The following is a 19,830-nucleotide window of genomic DNA, read 5'->3' on the forward strand; positions in this document are numbered from 1 at the left end:
CGACACGAAGGGGAAGCATACGCACGCGTGCGCCCGCGAAGAAAGCTATGCTGCGAGCTAGTCCATCCACCCTCCGCCCCTTCTGGACTTGATCTCGCTTTAATTGAAATTTGTCCGCCAGCCAAACAGTCAACACCACCATCGTCACTGACCTGCTCTCGGAGGCAGGCTCTCGGATACTCAACCGGGGCAAGATACCAATCTGGTTGCTCATTTCATCTCGCTACCGGACTACTCCACCCAAGCTCCACTCCACTACTCCACTTTCTTCTAATGTTGCCCCATCGGGCGGGAAGCAAAAAAAAATAAAAATAACGCGGCGCAAAAAGGCTAGACATCGGTGTTGGCTGCTGCATCCCTCGCCATCCAGACTTGCCGACGAAAAAAAAAAAGTTGGTCAACTTGCAAAAGGGGGAAGGTAGTGTTGCTAGCGATGGCAAGTATTCAAATTAAACTCTGTGAAATCGGTGCCTCGGCGCATCCTCGCAAAGCGGGCCAGCATCATTCGATACTGGTTTATCGATCGATCGCGGTATATAGCAGCAGGGCGAGGATCATTAGCGCTGTTCCGCTCCTGTTCGCGACGATGTGACTCGACAATGCACGCAAACTTTCGCGAACCGCTTCGTTGGCCCGCTTCCGGTCCCAATGGGAGTAGGATGTGCGCTTGTGTTGTTGGGTTTGTTTTCTACGTTAGGTTGTTGCCAGAGCAAACGTTTGTTTGCTTCAAAACGCGCCACTATCTCAATAGGGCTCGGCATTAATTTAGCGATAAACGACTTAACGTGCCGTGCAAGTTTCAATCTCATTTAGCACGATGTGCAAAGTTTTGCCTTTTTATGACAATTTGAAATTGTTTCTTATGTTTTGCTCCAGCGAAGCCTTTCAAGATCACTTTCATCGATAAGTTTTAGATTTGTTTTGCATCCATATTGATTTACATTTCTTACATAAATTATAAAATAAACTTTAAATCAAACTCACGAAAAATAGAAGTAAAATTCAAATAATTATTCTATGCCCAGAGTGTCCATGGAGGAGTGTGTTAGAACATTCTAAAGATTGTTTTCTAATTTTATAACGGAAGTCTTAAATTATTGTTTGATGAATGTAATATGTTTTCTTTTAGCTAAAACTGTATCATTCTTTATTTTGTAGAGTAGTTTTCTAACCGTTTCAAATTATCAAACAACTGCGAAAATTATCACTTCGAATTGGAAGGCGTTACCAGATTTCTTTTGCAAGGCAAGTATCATTTAACAAAAGGTGAAATTTAAAGGTGATAATTGTAAACTACAAAGCCTGCTAAAATCGTCCCTAAAATCGAGAATGTTGTTACAACTGAAGTAAATTCAACTCGGACACTAGCAAAGTTCCTCTTAATATCAGCGCAGGGTCTCACAGGGTCCGCCCGTCATATCATGAAACACGAATGTAATATGGGATACTCGTAAATAAGTGTCGAATCATTCGCCATTAGCAAATTCAAGCAAGGGAAGACGGTCGAGGGTTTGGGCGAGCTGGAGATTGGCCCGCACGAGTGACCCACAAAGGCCGTGCTTGGCCTTTTCGGGCTTTCGAGCTGTTATACAATCCAAACGGAATCCCCTTTCGCAATTTGGCCCCGGGTTTTTAGTGTGTCCGTTTTGCCCCGCAACGGTGTTGTGCGCGCGGTCGTTTGTCGTTGTAAGGTCGTTTTGTGCCTTCCGCTTCCGCCAGCGAACCGTTCGTGCGAGGCCGCCAACTGGTGAGCTGGAATGGTTGCTTACGGTCGTCATTTCTCTTATGAGGCTTCGTCCACAGCAAACTTCACCGCGGTTCGAGAGATACTCGGGCCAAAAGTTCGTTCGACATTGAGCATCTGACCGAGTGTTGTTACCCCTCGTGTTTTACATGGCACGAGGGTCAGGGTTTGGAGGGTCCGCTTTCTTTAACGGTACCTCTCCCGTAGTCCTCCGTGGTTAAAGTTTACGATGCGCTGGAATTCTGGCGCTGGTGTTCCGTTGCGAAACTTTGTTGCGCTCACTCGCGCACGGTGAAGGTGAAGTACGCGGATCATACTCAAGTATCCAGACGCTGTTCAAGTAGTTCGTTCTCTTTTTCCTCCTGTTACGGGATTGTCTCGACATGGGAGCGAAGTGCAGCTGTACCCATTCGATCGAACTAGAGCTCGAGCCGATCTGCCAAAAATCCATCACAAGTTGTGCGATCCGATCTGTCAGAGATCGGTTGATATTGTCCGAATGGTACAGTTTAGCAACCCGCCTTGACGATGGATCATTCGGTCCTAGCTCTCGATCCGCGCTCGTTTGATGTAACCGGCAACCGGTGGGATACTGGCGATTGTTCGTGATTGTTTTAACTACGGTTGGTTCTCCTTTTTTTCCATTCCCCTTGTAGTTTTTTTCAGGTCGCGCATAGCTCGAGGTACCTCACGAAAACGGGGGGGCCTCTTCATGACTGACCTAATTATATTTGGTTCCCAGTAGGCAAGTTGCATTTTTTCACGCTGGAAAACGGGGAATGGATCTCCATGGGTGGAGGGTTCTCTTAAAGACGTGCGTACGCACGTCAAAGCTAGCTTCTCTTTATTGGACACCCGAGACACTTCGAACCGGGTCTCAGTTCCCCGCAGCCTCTAGATCCAGAGAGTTTGTGGCAAAACATGCCAAGCGAAGTATTTGAACGAAAAACGCTTCTCAACTGTTTCCGCACCCTCTAACTCGGAGGTCGGGATGCACATATCGTGGACCGGGGAGGGAGAAGGAAAAGAAAACACCAACACCCTGTGGATCACGCAACTGACACGGACTCATTAACGGGAGACAACGGGAGGTTTGAATCGGGGCGCGAGACTAAATTCAATGACGGTGCTCCGCCCAGGAGGTCATGGGAAATTAGAACTGCTACGATGCCATGATAGCACCACTTAGAGCCTCACAGTGTACAAGAGCCGCTGTATCCAGTACGCACTGTGTTCATGATCGTTAGGAAGAGAGGGAAAGAGAGCGCGAGATAGTAGACAGAGGGTTGATCAGTTGGATAGAGGAAATTGCAAGTGAAGATCGTTAGATAATCACCGATTGAAATCCAGAGGAGGTAGTTCGTGCCATTGGCAGCGTGCGTGAGTCAATGGCCCAAATAGACATAATTTGAAGTCTCTCCTAGATCGCATCGCCATGAGATCGCGGCACCCTTCCAAATGCAGACCCTGCGATCAACTGTTGTATTGGTTTAACACTGGTTGATTGTGTCAAGATACGGCTGCCAAAGACCTACATTTCGAGGTGGTTCGTTTTAGCATACGAAAATGTGTCACGCAAACGGGTTACATTGTACCCAGTTCAGCTAGAAGTTACTCACGATTTGCTGCAGATGTGTTGGAAGTTGAAAATTCCGCATGTACCGAGAAGTTCTGATCGCTGTTCTACAAGCCGCGCACTGCCTTGACCACGTTAAACTTCGCTACACAGCAACTATAGCGACTAACGGGGACTCGACTGCGATAAATATCTCACGAGCTGGGAGCGCACGGGTTCATGAAAATATTGGGCTTTTTGCAAACAAGCCGGTTTTATTTGGAGGCACAAAACGAATCTGCAACAACGCAGGGGATAAGAAATGGAGGACCAAAGAGCAAGACCTTTTGGACCTGGCGAATGTTTACCGTACGATTCGTTCAGTCTACTAGAACGAGTTTGTGAGTCAACAACCAGAACCAGAACCAAACCGCTCGGTCCAGTTCCACTGCGCGGTGATCACCGTTTCGAAGCAGCACTGCCGGAAATCGACCGTTTCGGCTTTGTGTGATTTAGGTTGGCAAGGGATTCACTGTAAGCGAAAAAAAATCAAGCTCGGTGTGATCTCATGTCTCCAAAAATTAAATTCAATCCCTCGGTAGCAAGTCTAGTCTGGACAGTTAGAGACAGCTAGAAGTGAACGACCGTCGCGGTGAGGGCTAACGGCTTAAGCTGCAGAACGTTACAAGTTCAACAACTTCAGGCCAAGCTGGGTTTGTTAATTAGATACGCGGTCAGCAAAGGGGGCCCGTTGTATAGCTAAGATTGTACTAAATACACGTGGTTTTGCACGTTGTTCTGGTTTGCTGAAAACTGTTTGCGGCAATCTTTTCCTCGCATTTTTTCGAGCTGGTCCGACGCGCAGCAGATATCAGGGCTTTCGATAAAAATGCCCCTCCGTCGATCATTCACCGACACGAGGAAGATGGGGAGGAAAAACCGAAAAGCCCGAGGTACATGCAAAACGGTCATTACGCCCGCGATGCGACGAGAAAACTCTGCGGCGTGTTCCAGCGGGGAGTAACATTCGGTTTTGTTTTGCTGGTGCTTGAACATTTTCCAATTCGACAACATCGTCGGCCATGTAGTGTTTTTCCCCAGTCGCGGCGGGGAGTGGTAAAAATATGTGCGGGCTTTGGTGCCCCTCCCCACTCTCACGCCAGTCTGCTTACTACCCGTGAGGCAAAAGGAAAGTCTCCGCGAGTGCGTGGAAGAAGGAAGGAGCGTTAAAAAATACCACGGCGAAGAAGTCGGCGAACGCGAGCACACACACACACATACACAAACACATACTAGACTTTCCCGTTTTTCGCGCCAAGGTAACACCAGCGGCGGGGTCCGCACTAACGGTTGCGTTAGTCCACGTCAAGGTCATGACGAGGAAGGATCGGCCTGCGAGCTGCTCTACTCGCGTACTCGCGTACTTTGCGACTGTGTTCGAGTTGGTGTAGCCTTGCGGCGTGCAACCCGGTTTCGCGTGTGGTTTGTTACAGCTAAGGATATATGAGACGGTTCTTGAGATTTGTGTTTGATTTCGGTCACTTTCGGCAATCCGCGTGCACAACGGTGTGGTCTGCGCTGTCGTTGCTACAAGCGACAGAAAGCGAAGTGGACAACAAGTGCGCGCCATTCGTCAATCGATCCATCCCTCTATCTCCTCCCCTTTTCTCTGTGTTTAGAATCGCGAAGAAGGACCCCGCACCATGGCCGAGCGTGTAGTGCAAGAATGAACCATTCACCCAGGAACCGGTAGTTTGGTTCCAGATATATCCCGGACGGTCTCCAAACTATGGTACCGACGAGCGCCGCACCATGAAGCCTATCACGTTCGAATCGATCCGGAATCTGCTGAAGACGAAAAAGAAACAGAAGGATAAGTCCAGCATCGACCAGAGCTTCAAGCGCAGTGACTCGTTTAAGCGCATCAGCATCCGGAAGAGCTACCTCGAGCGGGGTCGTAAGCGCAATGCGGCGGCCGTACTCCGTGGCTCGACCAAGAACCTGGTCAACATCAACGAGTTCGAGGATCAGGCAAAGGTGGTCCGGAACCCGACGGACAAGTCGAAAACGAACGCCAGTGAGCCTGCCGTGCCGGACTATGTCCAGGGTGGTCACGAGGACGCAGGCTTGAACGCCAGTGGTTCGTCGTCGATTCCCAAGCGACTGTTGGGGTCGTCCCTTACGCCGGAGCTATCGTTCGAGGAGAAGCTCGAGTCGAACGATGCGTCGCTTGACGAAAAGATCCGTGCGTTACAGGAGATCAACGATCGGTACATCAACGAAAACCGCGACTTGATTGAGAAGACGTACGAGGTCTCGCGAAACGTGGAGAAAGTGAAGATTAAGAAACCGCCCAGACCATCTAAACAGTTCCAGCAGCAGCAGCAGCAGCAGCAGCAGCAGCAACAACAATCGTCCCAGTTGCTGGAAGTTCCCAAGAAATCCCGCGAAAACGAAGTACAAAGCAGTGATCTCAGTGGTAAGCCAGTGTCGGCCTCCGGTAACGTGCCGGAGCAGCGGCTAGTCGTTCAATCGAGTGGAAAGCACCTTTCCGCGCACGAAAGTTCTGGTGCGAGAGGCAGAGCGGCAAAGAACGTTTCGCACGTCAACATCAATGTCAGCTCGGACGCTATTCCCGAGGAGGACGAGGCGCACGAAGGCAGTGTGCGCGGTAAGTCGGTCGATGATACGGCGGACGACAAGTCGTTCTACAGCATTAGCACGTTCACGATCGAAAGCAACAATACGCTAACGAACACCGGGCACCACAACAACACTAATGCATCGTCGAAGAAGTCGTTCCGGGGTAGTTTCACCAATGGGACGGGTAAAACGGCCACCGCCAGTAGTAAAACCATCGCCGCCACCACGACAACAGCGACCACGACGGAACTCCCGACCCTTGTCACGATCCGGACGTACTGCGAACCGAACGCTTTGATGCAATCGACGACCCACGTCAACGAGCGATACCTGGAGACGAGTTTTGATAGCTGCCCCGAAGAGTCCGTTGTGGCGGGCAGGAGGGACGGAAGTCTGAAGCAGCCACTTTTGCGCGTTTCAAAGGACGCACCGAAAAGTCCCTCGTTGGACGGTGATGTCGCCGAACGGCAGAGGAGTCCCTCGCGGATCCCGCGCATAAACACGCAGACGTTCAAGATGATCCGCAGCAAATCGCGCGATGGGATCGTGATACGCATTCCAGCGATGGACGATGGTCAGGAGGGGGACGGACGGGAACAATCGGGGGCAAAATCGGACACCGGTGGTGGTGGTGGTGGCCTGAAAGGCTCGGAAGATAATCTCAATCGACAGTTGAGTAACGATTCGGCGCTGGATTTGATCGACGTTGACATTAAGGTGGACGAGAAGGATCTGCTGCGGCGGCACGGTTCGGCACAAAACTTGACCGTCAACGGCTCGGGGCTGGTGGGGGCGGGTGGCGGTGATACGGTGGAGCTGAAGAACCAAAAGAACAAGTACCGCAAGAAGGCAAAAAAGGCGTCCGTGTCGAGCAAGACGGGCACACTGGATGGAGACGCGACGAGCACCTTCAAGAGCCACGAAAACTTCGACCTACAGCGTACACCCAAAGGGGTGTCGGAGGGTGGTGGTACTCCCAACGCCAACGGCATCCCGGAGCCAAAGTTTATCTTCCCGAGTAATTATTTCGAGGAGGAGAACAACATCTTCTACGATCAGACGCTGTACGATGAAGCGGAGCTTCCGTCACCGGAGAACAGCATTCCGTACGCGCTGCGCATTAAGGAGAATCCGTTCACGAAGAACAAGGAATTCTACTCGATCAACACCGGCCGCATCTGGAAGCAACTGAACCTCGGACAGCAGGAGGAGGACCTCTCCATCCTATCAACGCCCGGGCCACGGTTAGTGCCGCCGCCAAAGGTGAAGAATGAATCGTTCAAATCGATGTCTTCCCGCGATTCCGGCTTTAGCCTTACGCTAACCAAGCCGAAGAATCTCTTCCGCCGGAAGTCGAAGAAGGCAACCCTGTTGCAGCGCCGTAAACCACCGAAACTGGCCGTAAGCCGTGACGGTTACTTCAAGCGGGTAATGGTGGTGCAGCGAAACTCCTCGAAGCGCAAGAAGTCGATCCGCAAGCAGCGCGTCCCCGGGCGAGATATCTTCCGCGAGCTGTACGATGAGAACTGGAGCAAGCTTGGGGACGGGTTCGGGGATGAAGTGAGTGCGGCCGCATCGGCAGCGGTAGCTGATAGCACCCTGGAACCCGAGGCACCCGATTTTGCGCGGGACTTTGAAAACTTTTGCAACGATCGCCGGTACAACCAAGAGATACACGATCTGGAGGCATTCTATGAGGAGCACCTGAAGCGCCTGCGCCATTACTATATCCAGAAGAAAAAGATGAACGAGGCAGCTATTAAGGAATTCTATCGGGACTATGGCGCTGGTCGGGCGGCTGGATCGGGTGATGCTGCCGCACCAGGAACGGTCGCGGTTACTTCCGGTCCGGAGGTGGATGAAGAGAACGACTACTACGATACGTTTATTGTGACGAAGAACGAAACGATACGGTTCAAGAATAACGCCCTCCAGCAGCGGTACTTTCAGCAAACGGACGCCGGTTTGGAGTTTGTGTTTCCCCATCCGGACAAGCGCAAAGGTAGCTCCGCCTTACCGGGCGGGAAGTCGTCCAAGTCGATCAAATCCACCGGTTCTGCAGGCGGCAACCATAACACCGGTACGACCGCTAGTGGTCGGAAGCAGCTTTTCCACGAGGTTCGCCCATACGGAAGCCCTCTGGAATCACTGAACGGAGGTTCGTCCGCACTTGGGCACTACACCGAGGAAGAGTTCCTTCGGGCAGAACCGTCCCTAGCGGCAAAGGCCATCGTCACCAGGTATAAGGAACCAGTGATGTCGTCAATGGCGGCCTTTAAAAGGTCCATTTCTGCTCCATTCGGTGATAGCAACTTCCAGCTAACGGCCCCTGGGGACGAGCTGAAGCGCATTCGATCCGTTGGTGCGATCCAGAATGAAATCTCACTAGCCAGTATCTTTCCGTCGGTGAATGGGGATAAGGCTAGCGATCGTCATAAGTACCTCGGTAAGGAAGCGCTTGCGGATGACGACGAGGATGATGACGACGATGAGATCGAGGATCACGACGAGGGCGATGACGATGACGACGATGGGGAGTTCAGCGAGAACGAGTTCCTGATCAACAGTCTTGGGGACAATCTGTACTGCGTGCGGTGCGACAAAATGAACAGTGACTGTGAGTGCTTCGAAGAGTCGGGTGATCGGGCGATGGTACCAAGCGCACGGAAGAACTCTGGCGAACCGCTGGCCAGTAGTAGACTGAACTGTAAGGGAGCGAAAAGGGTGCTGGGTCCAAACGGTGAGGTGGTGGTAGTGGTAGGCGAAAAGGCCGACGAAAGGCGCACAAAGGAGGAACACGGTAGTGAACACACCAACGAAGAGGAGGATGATGAAGACGATGACGACGGCCAGAATGATGAGAACTACTGTGATGTGTTCGATTACAATGATATCAGCATCATTCATGTGAACCACAAGAAGAAAGTGAAGCGAAAAAAGTCCAAAAAGCGCACCGTCCGGAAGAATCATTCCACGCTGAGGCGCGGCAGCTACTGGGGTAAGTTGAACATGCAAGCTCACGAGTTGTATGCACCTTCGGACGGACAATGGCTGCGTTAAACCGTCTCACCGATTATGACAATTTTATAGCATACATTTTTATGGCGCACTTTCATTTCCCTTCGAGCTGAAGGGTTGCTGCATCCATGGGAGCCCGTTTGTAATAAATCGTCAAGGAAAAGAGTACTTGGCAAATTTGTCCGTCCATTTTTTAGAGACCTGTACCAAAAATGTTGCGATTGTCAATTTGTTTTGACCCACGGGTGACAGCTGAATGTCGGAGAGAGGTCCATTTCGGGGTAGCTATTTCGACCGTTTGGCATAAATTAGTCCGTCCCCTGTGGGCGATCGTTGTCTGGTTGAGTGACTTTCTAGCTAGCACTAAAGGAAAATCTGCGTGAGTCCAAAATTGCAAAACCTCGCGAAATATTTCACCAGAAGATGGCAGTCATTAGTGTTCAGCCCGGCCCAACCCTGGCTGCCCATATAATCCGACCCAACAAACGTCTAACAAATGGCGGTAATCGGGTATGATAAGTTGTTTTGGGCTACTGTAGAAATAAACAACAAAACGCAAAACCGCCCGTTACGCCTCCTGTACAAGCAAACAAAAACAAGACGGAATCAATTTTGAGCAACACGCACCGTCGTCCCACGTCCTCGATTTTGGTTTGTGTGGCTTGTGAGAGCTTCGAAACTGATGGCATTGAGCGTCTTTAGTCAGGCATAAACCCGTTGTATGAAATCGCAACGGAAGCAACAGGTCCGTTCACACCTAAACGCGGACGACGGTTATAAACCGAATGAAAATGGTACCGAAGAAGTTATCAACAACAAAATAAAGCACACATCTGCATTTTAAATGTCTGTCACTACCCGCCACAAGAAGAAACAACAATAGAAACCATTGAATGGAAGCGACGAGAAAAGCTAATTGATTGACGGAAAAACGTTGCTAAATGGTTAACGGTGGTAGTCATGAGATATGCTGTTGTTTTATCTTTAGTTTTGTTTTGAATGTCCATGATTTCCACTAAGTTGAAATCCGTGCGTACTAATTGGTTTGGTTGAACTTCAGCTGGAGAAGAAATATACCCTTTTGTAACCTTGACTTATCTTGACAGTAAAGATTAGGTTAGCGATTTTGTAGATTGTTATGTTCATTTTAACATTCATCCACTGTTCTGCTTTAGCTGATTTTTATCTTTTCCCATAGTTTATATTTAGTTTAGAGGATTTAATGTGTGGTCGAAAGGAATTGGTATTATGAAATTATTTTTAGTTTTCTTTTCTTTGTTTGTGTCACGGTAATTCGGTGTGTGTTTCCTCATTCATGGTCATACACGTCTCTACGAGCTCCATTCATTTCCTTCCTTTCCTATTTGACGATTTTTTATTATGCATAGGTGGATTTTGTCTACTTTTTTTAAGCAAGACATCCATATCACGCAAACGGCGTTTTTCAATTTGTCTAATTGGATGTTATGCCATAAAATCGAACGAGGTCGTAGAATTAACGGATTATCACATGAAAGGTTATTGAAAAGATAGAATATTTTATATCACACTTGGTTATTTGAGTTTACCATCCAACAATATAGCATTTGGTTTTGTTTTTGACCGGTCGTTTTCAGATTATGATCGAGCTTATACAAATAAACTTTTTATCATAAAAGTTATTTTTCCGAGTCTTTATTCTTTTGTTTGAATCATCGTCAACTGGATCACAGTCTACCTCGTCTGTTAGTCAAGGTCAATGCAGCGCAAATGTGTACTGTCTGGAGAGAGGAGTGGCTTGTGCTCTTCATGCCCGATGGGAAGGAACAGAAACAATTCATTCGTTCCGTATCGGCCTCCAAGGCAACGCACTCCGGTTAGACAAGCTGCTGGGACCCTCCACCTATGCAAAATTGATGCTGTGGAGGGCTGTGGGCGTAAAACAGGCAAACAGAAACATGCACACACACATACACGAGACTGCCAACTTGCCGCCCTCGGATTATTTTACCAGGCCTCGCCGGCCGAAGACTTTGCTCATTGACTTGTTAAAACGAGGCGAAATAAACTGTCTTTATACGATCCATAAACCTATCAAACGAACCTGTAGCCGCTTGTTTCCTGTCACGATAAGCTTGCTTTGCTTGTGGTTGGTTGGCCTCCGCCAAGCTTTAATGTTGTAGTATTAAAATGATGAGATTTTCAATCTTCTCCTGAACACTCTTTATAGCTCCCAAGATGAATGTAAAGGGAGGTTAATTCAGAATCCACGTGTGTGGAATTTTATTGCACACCTTTCTAGGGTAGGATAATTCTCAATCTGTGTCGTTCAATTTGGTGACTTTCAACAAATCCTATCATCAAAGTTTTCTCGTCAGAAGAAGCCTAATCCTACGCTCCCTTTATGCAAACCCAATGCTGATCGTAATACATAAATTCCTAGGCGAAACTGTTTCATATTTATGTCCCTTTACGAGTTCTTTGGGAGTGTCTTTAGAGAATGAGGATTTGGGATTGCAAATGTTGCTTCATCGATTATGCATCAGAGCTTTACCCAATTCTACCACCCCCTGGTTTAAGAATCAATTTTATTCCATTCCTAAGACGTTGATGAATTCTCTCGAGGAGTGGCACGATTTATGGATTAAAATTTGCGACGCTACCTTAAATGGGTTGCAGTCAAAGGACCCCTTCCCGTTTGCCAACCGATCTACCGCTGAATCATCGTCACGAAACGTTTGATTAAGCAATTTTTCGCCGTTTGCAAAACTTTGATTTTCCAATCCCTCCGATGGCCGCACACGCAAGTTCTGCACACGCAACCGCCTCCAGAACCAGATTGTTGATTGATCCGCCCAAATTTGAGCAAATCGCTCGCCCTCCAGGAGACATTTTTGCATGTCAACCGAGCCGCCAAAGAGTTATTAGACGTTGAGTAGTCCCATTCTTGAACTGGGGCTAGTGAACCGGTGGTTGCGATTGCGTCAAACGTGCCAGCTCCCAAAACGGGATCGGAAGAAACCGGACCAACTCCGTGACCGAAAGGTGTTGATGATTGATTGCCCCCCAGCGAGCACCCCGAACTGCCGAAGTAGAGGGTAGAAGTGTACTGCTCTTCGCCTACGACACATTTCTCTTTTGCAACAAAGCTCCAGTCTGCATCGGATTGATTCGATTCCGGTGTCAGAATTTCAAATGCCAGTGGCCTGACGTATCTACGTTAGGGGCACGGTTCTGCACGAGACCTAATACAGAAACTTCAACCAACGGTTGGTGATTCGGTACAAGAGACCCTCCAATATCTGGTGGGTTTTTGTTTTAATTTGTGTGCGTCGCTTTTCTTCTGTCTTACCTTTTCTTCGTAGAAACAATTGTTTCGTTTGATTTTTTTTTTTACTTTGAAATGGTGATTTTCGACATGCTTGACCAATGGTCGAATACTTGTCGTCTGTGGGAGCGACAGTATCGGCCAGCCAGGGTGAAATGGTTCAAACGAACCATTACGAATGTCGTACCGTAACGGACGGCCCTGGTTGGGAGGCGGTACTGAGAGTTGCTCCGGGCAAACCACAGGAATTAGACCGGTTGGTAAGCTAAACCGCGCCGGATCGGCTTCCCACTCGCCAGTGAAAGAGAGTAGGAAGCGTAGAACTCTATTACCAACTCACTGGCCCGCGGAAGAACTGTGACCGGGCACAAGCCCATCCAGTCCGCAATGAGCTGGGCGAGAGCAACTCGACTTCATTCCGCTCGGCACACTTAACACTATTTAACCGTAGCCTGTAGAGCTGTGAAGCTTTACGTAAGATGTCACTGTTTTTGTCGATGCACTGCAACTGCTGACTAAATAGCGCAATGGCCGTACGGGCATACGCCGCATCAGCTGCAGCAGCACCTGCAGCCCGTGTATTTATTTTTGCCGTTGTGCAAAAGTCAACAATTGGCAATAATTATGCCGACAGAAATTAGACACGTCGGTACATGGAACCCGAGTTCACGAGCTTCGGCGGAGTGATTACACATTTCCGCGACAGGCAAATTATGCCTTCATTAACTCGACGAGGAAGCTATTTTGTGTCCTTTGAATGGTGTGTTTTTTTTTTCTGAAATACAGATGTTTTGTGCTTAAAGATGTTATGAGCAAAGACAAATAAAATATCTTGCTGCTTGATACAAATAACTAAACAGAAGTGATAATCATGAAAAAGATGTAAACCATTACCACATCTCCCTAATGTCACCTTCTACCCACATCGCTTTGCTCTTTTATTTTATTTTTTCAAACAAACCTATTAAGATCGGGCAAATTGAATCACGTACGACCAATTTTAGGACTCACGGTTATTGCCACTAGGGAAAAACAAGTTTCCCTTTTAGCAGGTGCTAAAACATGTTCTGCTTATTTGTAAAATCGATAATCGATCAGCCCGTTGTGCGTGATGCACTGTTCAACGTCAAGGTAGTCTGGGCGGGCGTGATAAAATGTGCGTATCCTTTTACGAGCTTTATTTTGTCGGCTTCTTGCTTTTGTTTTTTTAATATTTTCCACTACCGTCGTTGTTTAAATATGAACTTATGTTAGCTTAAAACTGGTGAGCTTTTGCTGACGTTGATGCCGTTTTGTGTAGTTGTGTAAAAAAAAATCATTCGTTTGTTTAATGAGTAAATGAATCATAATGGGGATTCTCCTTGACCTGCAGACACAATTTAGTTCTATTCTTTTCCTTGCAATCCTGCCCAACCTTTGGGATAGGGATTGGCTTTCGTTAACTGAATCACGATGAAAATAATTCATTTGAAAATCTACATCACGAAATAATAACATAAAAAAGAGGCAAAAAGAAGCCCCTCGAATGGTCATTCACTGCGGGCAATTTTTTTGTTTTTCATCGTACGTCTCGTTGTTCAATTGTTCGTTCATGAATAAAACAGCTCCACCCAAAGGTGCACCTCGGTACAGCTGTGTTCAATTGGATGCGGCTCCAGTCCAACGTCCGAACGAGGATGTTCCCGTAGGCTGGAGAGAGGGAGGTCGAGGGCCCTCCAGTTTTAAATTGGCTCCCCATTCCAGCGGCCCACAATGTGGCCCAGCATGATAGCGTACAGCTTCATCAGCGCCACAGGCGGCGCGCTGGAGAACTTAGTGCGACCCACGGTACCCTCCCGTTGGGTTCGCCCTCCTAGGCTCCTCTGTGTGCGAAACTGTGCAATTAGCGAACATTAAAAATTCCAATAAACAACTAACGTTGGTGCGATTTCTTTTTATTTTGCTGCTTTCGCTGCCTCTGACAAAACAATGCACCCCTAGTGTATCATCCCACCGGTGTTGTAGGTTGCATGGTCATGTTGTGCGAGTTGGTTGGGAACTTCTGGCCGTAAGAAGCTGCAGCTCAGAACGCCAGCAAGTGGCTATGCACAATTTCTGCACACGCAATTCCCCGAGCGTGGGCAGGTCTGGCCAGGTTGGACTGGTTTGTCCAGAACTTGCAACAGCAACGATATGCGAAGACGATCGGCACGAAGAGGGACTTGCCGTATCACCGTTACGGTCATCACCATCTGCATAAAGCTGCTCATTATTGTTCGATGTCCGATCCGTTCCTCGCCGGAGCACTAGCACCATAAGTTTGCAGTTTAAATCACACCAACGGACAAGGGCAGAAAAATCATGGCTCCCATGGCGCTGGAACATATCGGGATACTCCTTGCGTCGTATGCTTTTGTTTTATAGAGCTGTTGAACTGTTGAAAAACTCTTCAACTAACGGCAGTTGGATCTTCCTCGTGATTCGTTTGGAGTCAAGGTTAGGATCGTCTCTTTTCTACCCACCGATATTTTCTCGACCGAACCTTACGTCTCGGTTTACCTGGTGAAAAGTAAAAGACTCTGGGATATTGCGCTTGGCGTACGAATGGAAGGGAAACGATTCGCTTCAAGGGGGAATTAATAATTTGTGGACTTTAATCAAGGTTTCAGCCTATCCGCATATCCCCCGCGGGGACGACACTACATGATGAACCCTCCAAACTCGCAACCGAAGACCTAATTCTATGGTAGCAAAAGCAAAAAGTACCATAGAATTAAAAAAGTACCCCCGTTAGCCTAGCCACCACTGACCTCCGGTAATTGGTTTGGGCAATGAGTTGCAAATTATCGAAATGAGCGAACACACGAGCGATCGATCGGGTCGAGCTTTGGACCACGGCGGACGGAACGGATCTCGGCCATGGATATTTGGAAAGTAGCGAGCTACTGCAGAAGCTGCAAAGAACTTCGTACGGGAGCGTCTATCGGAAGCCGAATCGATCGAGATGCTGATTTATTCATCTCGGATGTGTAAGTTACAGTGGATCAATGCGGCTATGGGTTTTTTTTTCCCTCTTCTGCTGTTAGGGTTGGTAACTCCAGCCTCTCGCGGACCACTTCCCTAGCGCAGTAAACTAGTTTAGGAGGGCAGCGTGGTTACTCCCGCGGTCTAGTGTTTCCTCTTCCCAGCCCACTTCACGTGCTCCGACTAAGTAAAATCGCTTACCGCTAAAACCACCGCACAAAAGCCATCTGCCATTGCGTTTGGATGCGGGCGGAAATGGTGGTCAAATTTAGCGTGGAAATTAGAAATCTACCTCCCCGGTTTACCTTCTCCGCATATGGAAGTGGTTGCGCGTTTGGTGGCCGTGAATTTCCGTTGCATTCGATTCCCGTCCTCCCGTTAAGGTGGGCGATAGCTTAATGCCATTACCACACCATTCCAAGCTCATTTGGGATGTTTCCCTTACGTAGATCTTCAGGGAGTTGTCTAAAAAAAGAGGAAAAATATTTTCCACCGTAAGCGCATCTCCTCGTTGAGGTTTGCGTTCGCTTTCCACAAATGTTTCGTCGATGCGAGCGATTTTACTGCAGGGTGGGAATTATTGATCTAGTTGCGAGATGCGTTCACTCAACGCCATCGCCCCGAACACACTCCGACGACGGATGCTCCAATTAGCATGGAGAGCAGCACCGCCGTGCATTAGTAGAGCGATTTTTCGCACGATCCAATCTCCACCCACAGCCCACCCGATGAGAAGAAGTGATGCTTTCGCGCGCATCTTACGATCGACAGCTTCAACGGGGCGAAGAGTGTGTCTATGTGTGCCATTCGCCACATTACGATTGATGAGCGTCTTTTCCTTTCGTTGCTCCTTTCATGAATGCCTTGTGGAGGCATACTTCTTCGGCGAAGGTTTTTCCGAAGGTTCGCGACGGAAAATATATAGTCAAACCACTGTAAAGAACTAACCTAGGGGGCCATCATTGGCCAATGGGCTATTTGCTTCTCGGGTTTTAATTCGTAGTTTGCATAGAAGAAGGGTACTCGAGCAAGGATGCACGTTGAACACGCGTTCTACGCCGAACCATTTGCTCGCCATGAAGGACGGGTTTTTTTGCGCGACGTGTGCATCATATTGGTAATTTATTCATGTTGCAATCTGTGTGGGTTGAGGTCAACTACATTCGGTTTTTGATTTACTTTTACAGGTACTATTTTAGAATCGTCCAAATTAAATAGTTATAAATTTAGTTAAGAATCTGCTGTTGCATAGTTTTAACTAATTCCTTTTTTTTTCTCTCTCCTTCTCTTCCCACTCACAGGTGACATCACTCAAAAAGGATACGAAAAGAAACGAACAAGACTCTTGCAGCCATATTTGTCCAAAAATGTGCAGCATGGTAAGTGACGCTTTTATGTCCAAAAATTATCTAAAAAAAATACCTCCTCCCACTCTAAAATCTTCCGCAAACGCAAACCTGTGGATAGTAACTAAACAAAAAAAGTACATCACGTTATTTAACATCGGATACCACCCGGCAGCGAGCTCGGTGGGCTTATGATTTACGAGCCTCTCGACAGCTTTCCGAAAATGCATGTGTGGGAGAGCGTAAATGATTAAATTGCGTCAATTAACACACGTCCGATTGCCTAAATCTGGAGGACCTTGCTTTGTCTGTACCGTGGACGCTATTAATCAATCAGATCGGAAGAGCTAGGTCGTTTGTTACCAAACGAGATGAATTCCGTGCAGTTGTGGCCAACCACGCAATAGCAATTCTTTCGGCGGTAACAGACTGATTTATTGGATTAATCTATAAGTATAAGATTTAGAGATCTTCCTTCCATTGTAAGGAGTTGGTTTAAATGTTGGAAATTACAAATTGTAAGGTCAAAAATGTATGTTTTAGAATTCTTTACCAATTCAAATATTACCTCTATTTTTTTTTATACAACGGCAATTTTCCACTTTCTTAAGCAATTAGATCCTCGAATTAGCTCAATTCAAAGACAGGAGACCTTGTTATATGTTATTCCTATCACACTACGGTAGGGAGAATATATTAAAAAAGGTCAAGAATGCGGAAAAACAAAACCTGCATGCAATCATGCGCCATTCGCATGCAGACCAATGCGTGTCGTTAGTGTGCTGGTGATATGTTCAATAATTCTGTACATTACGGTGTAATACTGATTTATGGTGGCATCATCGGCCTGTGAAAGATTACGCGTCAACGTTCAAATGCCAAGCCGATCGGGAGGAGGATCGTCGACCGACGCGAGATAGTTCGCTAATGTGCGGCCAATGCCTTTGAACATTTAATCCCTCTAGCGGCCTCTAGCTTTTAGCTTAAAACACGCCGCCCCGGCTGACGATGACAGTACGAAAGAAGTGTTTGCGAGAATGAGTGGATGGAAATTTGTAAATGTGTACAAGAGATTGAGCTGCTGCTCGATAACATCTTTCAAAAGCACATTAACGTTTCTGTGTATATGAACGGTTGGTATAAACTCCCACTGTTCTTTCAGCTAAATTGTAATTTTAACTGCTTTTTTCCTCAACGATTGGGTCTGTGGTGCAATACGCACCACTCACCTTTCTCGCGTACAGGGTGGGTGACTTCTGAAATGTCTTGGGTCACTTCGAGCGTCGATGACCAACGTTACCGGTTGGAAAAATATTACATCTATCTCCATTTGTTCCTCAACCCACTACCATTACCTGGGTTGGCTTTTGATTAGAATTGATGATCAATGCCAGAACTAACTGCTCCTATATGTCAAGAGTACACAGCGACGATCGTAACCCGTTGACGTTCGTAACTCACTTCCTGTCCCTTCTTTTCTGGGCAGCATTCACGGCGAGTGGACACACACCTCTAATGACTTCCATGTTGCGCGGGATCGTGTGTGGTTCCTTTGAATGATTGTTGGATGAAACACTACGCCACAATGGTATCGTTTTGTTTTCTTCTTCATTCGAGCTAGCGATCGCGAGTTCACTGCAACATGGTTATATCTAAAAAGAAAAAACAAACGACACACAACATGGAAAGAAAAATGAAACCCAGATTGAGGAAGTGATTGGGTTATGAATACAGCATGCGCTAACTTCCTTCCTCTGGACAACAATTCAGCCGTCCAGAGAGAGGAAATGATAGTAACAAATGTTTGACTAATTTTAAATCGTGTTTGACAGATCACGAATGCTGGCAGCTTGGATTAATTATTGATGTTTTATAGTTACATCAAATTTGTTTTCGCATCTTTTTTTCACATGGTAATATTCTGATAATGGTACTTTGGTAACAGGGAAATAGACAAATAGTAAAATATTTGTTAATAATTGACTAGACGAAACTATGAACGAGTTTGTCAATTAATTAAATGATTGAAGTTCATTCGTTTGTGAATGCGAAGTAAGCAATGTATTTTTAGATGCTATCATATCGATTACAAAGTTTCGCCAAACAACCGGAACACATTGTCGTTGCTTCCCCGGTGGAAAGCAACAGCTGACAGTGGCAACAAATTAACCCATCATAAGCGCAACCGCAATTCGGCCGCAAAGAGAAACATAGACAAACGCTTGTACTCTTTGCTTCGTTACACCGACAACCGATGCTTGAACAATTGTTGTCGTTTACTGTAGCGAAAAGCAAACCAATAAAAAAAGCCCTTATGCTCGGTGAAGGAGGTAAAACCACCGCGCCAAGGTAGTTCGTCCTCCAGGGCTCATCCTCCTCCCGGTGGAGTCGCGAGACAATTAGCTGGAAGAAAGTGGAAAATTGCCAGCAAAATCGTGTACGTTCAAAACGTGCCGATGTTTTTTTTTTTTTGCTCACCACAGTTCGCTTGTCTACAAGACATCCGGGCAAAAGTCTAGTATCTTCAGCTGTGTTTGGGGAGAAAGAAAGTAACGACTAAACGACGCGTGTCGAGCCCGACTGCGATAACTCCATTGCGAGGGTTAGGAAAAAAATACTGCATGTCATCCCACAAAAAAATAAGTGATAGATATAGTTTCCGTAAGCAACACTTTAGTTTCCCTTCTTCGACATGAGTACTAACCTTCTTCCGCCCCAAAAGTATAGCCATATCAATGTTGCACCTGTAGATTAGCTCGATAATCCTATCTCATTTGTGGGTGGTGGTTGTGGTGTGTATGTGTTTTGTTTTCGTTTCATCCTGACTACTAACTTCTAACTCCCAGGCGGTGGAGGAGGTGGTGGAGGTGGAGGTGGTAGCGGCAATCCCGGCTATGTCAACGACATCCAGTCGCATCTGCATCATCCGGCGTCGCAGCAAAAGCAGAACATCTTCTCCTCCTCCGGTAGTGGTGGTGGTGGTGGAGGTAGTAGTGGTGGTGGCGGAGGAGGAGGAGGTGGTAGTGGTAGTAGTAGGGAGAGGAGTGGCCATCACCATTCTTCGTCGTCGTCCCACCAGCAGCAGCGGGATCAGCGTGAGCAACAACAGCTGCAGCAGAACCGATCCCGGCGCAGCACCCAGCGGAAGGTGACGCACAACGAGAAGCGCTACCACTCAGGTTAGAGCACGCCATAGTTGACACGCTTTGTGGAA

General features: G+C 47.4%; 1 protein-coding gene across 1 annotated transcript in view; it reads left to right on the forward strand.

Annotated features, from left to right (window-relative positions):
• Positions 1-5,111: 5,111 nt before the first annotated feature.
• Positions 5,112-19,830, forward strand: part of LOC131268610 (disco-interacting protein 2) — a 34,184-nt gene continuing 19,465 nt past the window's right edge. The window contains exons 1-9 of the mRNA XM_058270838.1: positions 5,112-5,788; positions 5,882-6,144; positions 6,178-6,564; positions 6,598-6,681; positions 6,748-7,972; positions 8,036-8,687; positions 8,766-8,940; positions 16,572-16,649; positions 19,463-19,795. Coding sequence (XP_058126821.1) covers positions 5,112-5,788; positions 5,882-6,144; positions 6,178-6,564; positions 6,598-6,681; positions 6,748-7,972; positions 8,036-8,687; positions 8,766-8,940; positions 16,572-16,649; positions 19,463-19,795 — 3,874 coding nt within the window. The remainder of the gene's footprint in view (positions 5,789-5,881; positions 6,145-6,177; positions 6,565-6,597; positions 6,682-6,747; positions 7,973-8,035; positions 8,688-8,765; positions 8,941-16,571; positions 16,650-19,462; positions 19,796-19,830) is intronic.

This window comes from Anopheles coustani, chromosome 3, assembly GCF_943734705.1.
Source record: "Anopheles coustani chromosome 3, idAnoCousDA_361_x.2, whole genome shotgun sequence".
Lineage (NCBI taxonomy): Eukaryota > Metazoa > Arthropoda > Insecta > Diptera > Culicidae > Anopheles > Anopheles coustani.